Source organism: Cebus imitator, unplaced genomic scaffold (assembly GCF_001604975.1).
Source record: "Cebus imitator isolate Cc_AM_T3 unplaced genomic scaffold, Cebus_imitator-1.0 Scaffold71, whole genome shotgun sequence".
Lineage (NCBI taxonomy): Eukaryota > Metazoa > Chordata > Mammalia > Primates > Cebidae > Cebus > Cebus imitator.
In genome coordinates, this window is record NW_016107386.1 from 2073185 (window position 1) to 2083326 (window position 10142).

A 10142-nucleotide genomic window follows, 5' to 3' on the forward strand; every position below is an offset into this window, starting at 1 on the left:
TTTTTGGTAGAGATGGGGTTCAACATATTGCCTAGGCTGGTCTTGAACTCCTGAACTGAAGTGATCTGCCCACTTCAGCCTCCCAAAATGTTGGGATTACAGGAGTGAGCCACCGTGCCTGGCTGATAATTGTATGTCCTATACTTTTATATGACTGGCAGCATAGTAGGTTTCCTTACACCATTATCACCACAAATATGTGAGTAATGAATGGGTTGCACTATGTAATAATGGCTAAAATGTCACTGGGTTATAGGGATTTTTCAGTTCCGTTATAATCTCATGGGATCACCGTAGAATATGCAGTCTATTATGGACCAAAATGTCTTTACGCAGCACATCACTGTATATCAGATTTCCTTATCCCTGTATATCAGATCTCCTTATGCAGTCTACTTATATAAGTATCACTGTTGGCCTAGAAACTCCTTCTGATTTTAATGAAAAATTGAAGTCAGTGCCTTATTTATACCAGTTTGGGAGTTCTTTTTGCCCCTGAATTAATCAGGGTGCAGATTTATAGGTTTTTTAGATGAAGAGATGAAGAGCAGAATCTAAAGATTTATACTTGGATTGGCACATATATTTGATTTTCTTCAAAAGGCAGAATAGGCAGAAAAGGAAGGGGACCACTCAAGGAAGACAAGGGTTTTCATTGGAGATGGCTTTTGAGGAGTAGGAAGCATTTGGCACTGAGTTTGGGCACTGGGAGCATTTTGCTGAATCCAAAAGTCAGGAGTTTCACTGAGGCAACCTGACTTTGTTCACTTAATAAGTAGCAACACTGTGAGAATTGAGCCAGCTGGACAGAGGATTTTCCTTTTTGAGCTTCTGGCCACCTAGTGATTTTTTTTTTGAGACAGTCTTTGTCGCCAGGCGCCAGCCAGGCTGGAGTGCAGTGCGTGATCTCTGCTCACTGCAACCTTCACCTCCCGGGTTCAAGCAATTCTCCTGCCTCAGCCTCCCAAGTAGTTGGGACTACAGGCGCGAGCCACCATGCCCAGCTAATTTTTTGTGTTTTTTTTTTTTTAGCAGAGACAGGGTTTCACCATGTTGGCCAGGATGGTTTCGATCTCTTGACCTCGTGATCTGCCCGCCTTGGCCTCCCAAAGTGCTCGGATTACAGATGTGAGCCACCTTGCCCAGCCCACCTAGTGATTTTTGATATGATAAAGCCTAGGTAGGCTTTATTTGGCCAGGTTGAAAGTGAGGGGTAACACAAAATCTGGAACTTATTCTTTTTTCTTTCTTTTTTTTTTTTTTTTTTGAGACGGAGCCGCTATGTTACCCAGGCTAGAGTGCAATGGTGTGATCTTGGCTCGCTGCACCCTGCTCCCAGGTTCAAACAATTCTCCTGCCTCAGCCTCCTGAGTAGCTAGGACTACAGGCACGTGCCACCACACCCGGCTAATTTTTGTATTTTTAGTAGAGACAGGTTTTCACTGTGTTAGCCAGGATGGTCTCGAACCTGGAACTGATTCTTATAAGAAGAGATACGAAAGCAGGGGAGGTTGTGAGAAAGGAATACTTAAAGAGGGACTAGAATATGCAGAACAATGTTAATGTGTTTTAAATTCCAAGATCTGATTGCTTTTATTGTGTTGGAGGAACTGATGAATGTGTATAGAGCTCCTAATAAATACGAAATTTATTCCCAACACCTGTTTTACTCATGATCTGGAGGGGTTGGCATGGTAGCCATTTTGATCTCTGTCATGTGTAATAGCCTCTGGGGCCTCATTACAACAGCCAGAAAAATAGCTGTGGAAAATGCTGAGGATAGTTAAAGAGAGGTGAGGGTTATATGTGATAGGAACACACTATCATCAGTAATGAATATTTTCGGAACATTCTGCTGGATGCAGGCCATTCTGAGGCAATGGCCTGGCTTCGCTGATTGTGATCTGAATCCTGGCACAGCTCCGTAGGGCTCTCTGAAATGTCAGCCTGAAATATTGGACATGGCCAAGGAACTGGAGAGAATCATATTTCTGGAATGAAGTATGCATCTCTAGTCCTTCAGAAGCCCCCAGAATAATTAATATAGTGGGCAAGGGTGAGCTTGTGGGCCTAATTTATCTGGGCTTTGCAGTTTTTGATATAAATCATTCACCAGAAACCATTAAGGAAGCCTAGTGATCATGGAGCAGGAAGATTTTTGACAGGAATGTGAGGAATTCCAGATGAACATGGCAAAACCAAAGCTGGTGAAATTCTGTGCAAACTAGCATGAGAGACTGTGCAGGGGAGAAAAGCATTCTAGCCATCAATCTCTTGACCAGTGGGATAAGTTCTAACCTTACTGGAAAGGTATTGAGGCACAGAGAGGCTGGGTACCCAACTAAGCAAAGACAAAGTGAAGATGTTATTGGACTTAAGGAATAAAAGTGATGGAAAAGATACCATGTAGTAAATGTGTAGTTCTTCCTCACTTCAAATAATGTGTTCTATTTTAATAATTTCATCTAAAGAGACAGAAGAGCCCCCCAAAAAGGTCTAGGGAAGAGCAATGAAAAATAGTATGTGTAGCTTTGATCAAATAAAGGCAGGACCCTATTAGAGTGCTACTGTGAAGACTCACAGAGTTTGTAATTCTGTCTTACGGATGAAAAGTAGATTACTTCCAGTTTAAAAAAGTGACCAGCACAACAGGTATATAGTTTTAAAAATCAGCATCTGGTAAAATAGAAATTTTCACAACGTTAAGATCCTGGTTTTCTAGGCTGGCCAAGCCTGTTGAGATGAAGTGACTCAGATCCCAACTGTTTCCCAGAGCATGACATTTCTCAGAAATTACCATACCGTTTATTATGTCTAATTGCAGGTTGTTCCTTTTCTCCCCACACTTCTCTTTTTCCTAAAGAGCTTGCCTTTGAATGTGATAATAATGTAAAAGGAGAAAAAAATATAGCTACCTATACCAATTATTGAGCCTTTAGTGTGTACCAGCTAGTGTGCTAAAGATTTGATGTGTCTTACTTCATTTAAACCTTGTAGCAACCACAGCATAAAAAATACAGGTTGAGTATCTCTAATCTGAAAATTTGAAATCCAAAATGCCCCCAAATGTGAAACTTTCTGAATACCAACATGACACTCTTTGACCTCCTAGGCTCAAGTGATCCTCCCACCTCAGCCTTCCGAGTAGCTGGGACTACAGGCATGTGTCACTATGCCCAGCTAACTTTTTTTTTTTTTTTTTTTTTGAGGTGGAGTCTTGCTCTGCCACCCAGGTTGGAGTGCAGTGGTGCAATCTTGGTTCACTGCAACCTCCGCCTCCTGGTTTCAAGCGATTTTCCTGCCTCAGCCTCCCGAGTAGCTGGGATTACAGGCATGCGCCACCACCCTTGGCTAATTTTTGTATTTTTAGTGGAGATGGGTTTCTTTATGTTGGTCAGCTGTTCTTGAACTCCTGACCTCAGGTGATCCACCTGCCTCAGCTTCCCAAGATGCTGGGATTACAGGAGTGAGCTACCATGCCTGGCCCCAGCTAACTCTTTAATTTTTTGTAGAGATAGGGTTTTGCCATGTTGCCCAAGCTTGTTTCAAACTCCTGGGCCAAGTGATCTTTCCACCTTGGCCTCCCAAAGTGTTAGGATTACAGGCATAAGCCACCATGACCAACCCTAAAGCATTTTAGATGAGATACGCAACCTGTATCCTCATTTTGCAGATGAGGAAATAGAAACTTAGCTTAATGTGCCTAATTTGTCACAATAAGCAGAAGAACTAGAATGCAGACCTTTGCTTGGAAATCAGATGACCCTGATTAACAGCTAAACAGGCTGGGCGCAGTGGCTCACACTTGTAATCCCAGCACTTTCGGAGGCTGAAGTGGGGGGATCACTTGAGGTCGGGAGTTTGAGACCAACCTGACCAACTTGGAGAAACCCTTGTCTCTACTAAAAATACAAAATTAGCTGGGCATGGTGGCACATGCCTGTAATCCCAGCTACTCAGGAGGCCGAGGCAGAAGAATCACTTGAACTGGAGGCATAGGTTATAGTGAGCCGAGATCACACCATTGCACTCCAGCCTGGGCGATAAGAGGGAAACCTCATCTTAAAAAAAAAAAAAAAGAAAGAAACAACAACCCTAAAACAGTCTACTTTTGGGAAGATGAGTGACCAGAACTTTAAAAAAATATGCCAAGAAATAGTGATCTGCTCTTTCTAGTGTTACTCTCATCATGGCAGAATCTCTAAGTCAGCTGATTTTGCTTGATTTTCTTTTCTGAGGATTCACTTGCTTGGGATCTTCTCTGAGGTCTGTAGAATTGGCAGAATTTGACTGTTGGTTATAGGAAGAAGTGTTGAGAGCCTTCCTTCTGTCAGATCAAGTAACAAATGGAGTCGGGTTTACACCTTAAGTTGTGTTGCATTAAACCTTACAAACATTTGGGCTGTTAAGAAAGCAAAGCTGTCTCGTTCTCTGTTCCCAATTGACATGCGAAAGATGCCCTCAGAAGCTTGGTTAAATAGGTCTGTGTGGGGAATGAGCCTTTCAGTGGGTTTTCAAGTTTCTCAGTAATGAGTTTTTTGGTAGCTGTAGAAACTGCCAGTCTGAGAACTATTGTTCCTTGCCTCTCTTAGATTAGATTTGGTGCCTGATCTATATGAAATCTTTCCTCACATCCTACAGGTGCAAGGAAAGGTCATTTGTTCTCATCCCCCTTGTAGGAGATGGTCCAATTGCTTTATTAGTTTAAATATATGTCCATTTTCTTATGCTGCCCAACTGAGATTGGGTCTGGAATAACTCAAGAACTCTTCCAGTGCTGTAAGTGATGGGACAATCATTAAATCCCAGTGTTCTGACCAGATTGTTGTTTGGATAATTACATTCTTTTTTTCAGTTCCCCCTGCAGTGTGATTTGGATATCAGATCTCCATAAATGGCCTCTCTGGCTGTTAAGCAGCTGCCACTTTCCACCCCAAGGTGGTTTTGTTTTACGGGTGGGTGAATCAGTCCTTGCATATAGTTTGTGAAATGGTTAGGGAGCCTTTGGGATGAAAATGTAAGTTAGCAACTTGTAAATATGTGCCTTATGGCAAGAAGCTTTTATGTCTCCCAAAAGACAGCTATCCCTATGGACTTAGCAAATTATTGGTAGGGTAGGACAAAGTGAGTTTTGTGGAGCATTCACTTACTTTCTAGATGCAAGTAAGAGGAAAGATGGTAGAAGTGTTAGACATAGGCGTGCACTGATTCCACCTAAGGAAAAATATGGGTAGAACAGAACTGAGGTATGTGTATGTATCTGTGTGTACACTTGATGGATGCCCATACACACTGAGAAATTAACTGGAAATGGGAGGGGTCAGCAGGCAATATGGATTGGGGCTGTGTATCAGGAGCATTGCTGTAGAGAGAGGGCATTTCTGTTAACACTTTTTAGATAGCTAATGGGCTTTCTTAACTAGGTCACACTTACCTGGAGTCTCTTCTCTTATTTAACAGTCTGTGAATCCTTATATTGTGAAGCTATCTATTGTGGATGATGAGGCCACACTCAATGTGAGTATCTGGATCCTTGTGTATTGCCTTACTTATTTGCATTCAGTGGCATTACTTTTAGTGGACATTTAGAACAGAGAACAGAAAGCTATCCTGTCAATTTCATGTGGTTATAGAGAGGGAATTAATATTTCTTTTTAGTGCATCAGTGCTACTGTTTTACTGTCTTACGTTTCGTGTTACAGTGTGTTGAAGTTGATTATCCTACAAAGTCAATAAATTACACTTTCAAGAATAAGAAAGCTTAGATGACTAAATGATGGGAGATTCCTTCTTTCAGAACTAGCCAGGCAGTATTTATAGCCTGACTTGGTGAAGTGGAAACATGGGGATGATCTATATCTGCTATATATATCCTTGAAAGTTTGGGAAATTACATCTGATCTCTGAATATAGGGAGGAATAAGATGACCTGTGTCTTGCTTTATTCCCTTTCCATCCTGCCCAACTTTCTGGGGGAAGTTAAGTCACTTTAACATTTACTTAATGCTACTTCCCTTTACATTCCTGTGGCCTGAAAGAAAGTGGCTTATCTATGTTCACCTTCATTTAGCATGGACTCATTGTCATTTTGCCTGGCTGTTTTGGAGACATCTGAGGGCTTTTTGTTTAACTGGATATTCTCTTTCAAAGGGAAAATGATCCCAGTGAAATTGTCAATAATGTGGGCTGGTCTGTTTCACGTCTTGATAATCCATTTTAATTGTACCTGGGAACATTAAGATAATTAGATAAGAAAAATCTTCCCAAAGAAGCTCCTTTTGATGCTTTGACAGTGCATCTCAGAATTTCTGTCCTTGTTGCCAACTTTCAGTCAGGACTTCTTGGGCTAATGTTCTTCCCGACCTAGTTCTAGCATCATCACCAACCCCTAAAGGCTGCTGTCTTATTTCACCTGTGCTGTCTTTTCCCTTCTAGGGAATGGGGCTTGTAATTGCTCAGGCTTTATCTGAGTACAACAGGTAAGTTCACCTTTCCAAAATGGAAGGGGGTCTAATTTTCATTTGAATTGGTTGTTAGAGTTTTATTAGAGTTCTTGGGTAAAACTGCCTTACCTAGTCTAAGAGTATTCAGAGGTACAGCCCCTGGCCGATATATTTGCTCTAGCTTTGCTTGGGATTAGCAGGGATTGTTTTTAACAACAGGGGAAAAGTAGCCACCGCATTGGTGTCTCTTTAGTTTAGGCAATTAGGCACATTCCTTTGCAACTTCTGGTATTTTATTACAGAGCATTTTATCTAGTCTTCCAGCTACAAGTGGTCACTTCTTAGTCCAATGTATCATACATGTATTTTCTATGTCAAAAAGGTTGTGGAGATAATTTTTTTTTTATCTTAAAAAATATATAAAAGAAGAAAGTATATTAAGGTAGTCCTATTTTGCAGATGTGACTTTTTTATCAACTTCCCAGAGTCCCTGTTTCTCTTGGGGACTCCCATCATTGAACTTGCTTTCCCTTTTGCTGGAAGGATCTGACATTAGTGAATGGAAAACAGAAGTATCCCTAATCCTGGCAAGGGCCAGGCAGATCTTTCATGTTCCTCTCTAGACTTTTCTCACACACAGTTGGGTATCAGAACTTCAAATCTGTCTCATATCTGCAGAGAGTTTAGTTTACTGATTTCCTTCGTCCTCCTTTAAAAAGAAACAAGATTTTCAGTGTTCTAGCCTTAAAGTAGATTTACTGTCACACTTTTCAAGTAATAGATTGTTGGAGATGTTGGAGAAATAACTGGATCAGCTGTATGTTAGGGCAGTTTCACAATTTTGCAGCTTTCTTTCTGTTTTTTGTTTTTTTTTTTTTTTCCTTTGAGACAGAGTCTCACTCTTGTTACCCAGTCTGGAGTGCAGTAGTGTGATCTCAGCTCACTGCAGCCTCCACCTCCCAGGTTCAAGTGATTCTTCTGCCTCAGCCTCCTGAGTACCCGGGACTACAGGCATGAGCCACCATGCCCAGATAATTTTTTTTTTAAATTTTTAGTAGATACGGGGTTTTACCATATTGGCCAGGCTAGTCTCAAACCCCTGACCTCGTGCTATGCCTGCCTCAGCCTCCCAAAGTGCTGGGATTACAAGCATGAACCATTGCGCCCAGCTGCAGCTTTCTTTCTTTTCTTTCTTTCTTTTTTTTTTTTGAGATGGAGTCTTGCTCTGCTGTCAGGCTGGAGTGCAGTGGCCCCATCTTGGCTCACTGCAACCTCCACCTCCTGAGTTCAAGCGATTCTCCTGCCTCAGCCTCCCGAGTAGCTGGGACTACAGGTGCCCACCACCACACCCAGCTAGTTTTTGTATTGTAGGTAGGGACAGGGTTTCACAGTGTTGGCCAGGATGGTCTCAATCTCTTGACCTCATGATCTGCCTGCCTTGGCCTCCCAGAGTGAGTCACCACACCTGACCTGCAGCTTGCTTTTTTAAGTCTCTCCCAAAGTAGCTAGCGATTTTGGCACACACTACCTCAAGAGCAGACAGGGTGCCTCTTAGCTTGCAGGGATTGTCTCAATGCTTGATTGCCACAATGCTTTAGTTTTCTGGAGTCAGAGAATTCTAAGAGTGCTCCACCCTGATTACCCAAAATGCCAAGGACAAAGACATACTTGATAAATAATCCTAAAGTTAGGCCGGGCGCGGTGGCTCAAGCCTGTAATCCCAGCACTTTGGGAGGCCGAGATGGGTGGATCACGAGGTCAAGAGATCGAGACCATCCTGGTCAACATGGTGAAACCCCGTCTCTACTAAAAATACAAAAAATTAGCTGGGCATGGTGGCGCGTGCCTGTAATCCCAGCTACTCAGGCGGCTGAGGCAGGAGAATTGCCTGAACCCGGGAGGCGGAGGTTGCGGTGAGACGAGATCACGCCATTGCACTCCAGCCTGGGTAACAAGAGTGAAACTCCGTCTCAAAAAAAAAAAAAAAAAAAAAAAAAATCCTAAAGTTGAATTTAGTTATTTTTGTTTAGGCAGTATAAAGACAAGGAAGAAGAACACCAAAGTGGTTTTTTCTCTGCTTTAACAAATATGGTAAGTCCTGCTTTTTCTTTTCTTCTGCTCGTTAACAATGTGGTCTGCAGGGGTGGACAAATCAGGGCTCCGAATTTCAGGTATTTGAAGTGATGGCATGATGACAAGAGAGAGGATGTTCAGAGCTGATTTTCTTGGGGAGTGTATTTCCTTTAGTGAGTTTCTTTCTTTCTTTTTTGTTTTTTAATTCCCACTTTTGATGTACCTTTAGTGAGCTTCAAAACCAAGTGAGATAGGGGAAAGGAGAGCTTTAATTTCTCTGGGATTTAGTTTTTCCACGTTAATTATTTAATTAATTTTTTTAAAGGCTAAAGAAAAGGTACGCATTAAACCAGACTTTTGTTTCCTGAAGAATTGGCCCCTTTTGGGCACTGACCCTGTGGAACACCTAATGGTAGGGTTTGGATCTGAGTCCTCCCCTGAGTGCTCCTTTGCTGTCTGCTGTGGCTGGTTTGATCCTTATAGCTGGTCCTGGGGTTTAGCGATTGTGAAGTAGATCTGAGGCACTCTTCTAGCGGCTTAGGGTTTGCACTTATAGGTCTGAATTTTAGGGAAGTTATTGGTCCAGTTTGCAAGATTCCAGGGCAAGGTTTCTCAACCTTGGCTTTTGGTACCAGGTAATCTGGGACTGATTTTGAAGAGATAAATCTAGGAGATTCTAGAATCTAGGCAGGTTCAGAAAGTCTGTCTTCTGGGCATTAGTATCCAAATAATCAGTTCTAGGGCAAGACAATTTTTTAGTTCATTGCAAGAAGCAGTTGCCTCCTCTCCTCCTCCACTTCTGCAATTTTTTTCCCCCAATGCTTAAGAATTGTTCCTTCTGCCTTCTCAGCCTGTTCTTAGGAAGGGGCCTGATAAACTCTTAACTCCAGAATGTAAATGAGTGAAGTCTCTCAGGGACTACAGAAATATGAGTTTTATATTGGTGTTTGATTAAATGAATTAGATACAGTTATACTGCTCCCAGTTATCTCTGCCTTTCAGTCAAGCTTTCAGAAAGTTTTGTTCCAAACACATGAAACTCTAGCAGCATAGGTTTGTGTATAGTTTCAGGCATAATTAAGGAGGTGGGAAAGGTATTTTTATGGGGGGTTAGGCATCTTAGTGCCTCTGACATCATGTGCATTAAAGGCAACCTACTCTGTTTACTTATTCACTTACTCTGACTAGGACACAAACTAAAGATTTTGTTGTCTGAAAAATGGAGAGTGGATCTCATATAGAGAGCTTTGGTCTGAAACCCAAATATTGTTCCCAAAGATAGCTGTATGTTGGTTGAAGTCAGCCTGGTTTCTGTGAAGTTTTTCCTAAGTTAGTTTCTGACTTCAAATAAGCAACTTCTAGGAAAGATACAGAGTGATGAGGATGTGTAGGTTAACTGTCAGAGTGACTAAACTTACACATTGAAAAGGAGAGTTGGACAAAAGTACTAGGGTTTTTGCTTTAAGGCCCTTTAAGGCAAGATGATTCAGTAGGATTCTTATTATTTCATTTATTACTTATGAGTCTTTTAAGATTTTCAAAGTGGGCTGGTTTTGGTGTGTGTGACTTACCGTCCAGAGTTCCAAGTTCCCCCCAGCAGGAAGCAGCTTTTTTTTTTTTTTTTTT

At 41.8% G+C, this 10142-nt stretch overlaps 1 protein-coding gene across 1 annotated transcript in view; it reads left to right on the plus strand.

Moving 5' to 3' along the window:
- Positions 1 to 10142, plus strand: part of ARMH3 (armadillo like helical domain containing 3) — a 195356-nt gene that overhangs the window by 23373 nt on the left and 161841 nt on the right. The window contains exons 9-11 of the mRNA XM_037739562.1: positions 5461 to 5517; positions 6436 to 6479; positions 8474 to 8534. Of these exons, the coding sequence (XP_037595490.1) occupies positions 5461 to 5517; positions 6436 to 6479; positions 8474 to 8534 (162 nt within the window). The remainder of the gene's footprint in view (positions 1 to 5460; positions 5518 to 6435; positions 6480 to 8473; positions 8535 to 10142) is intronic.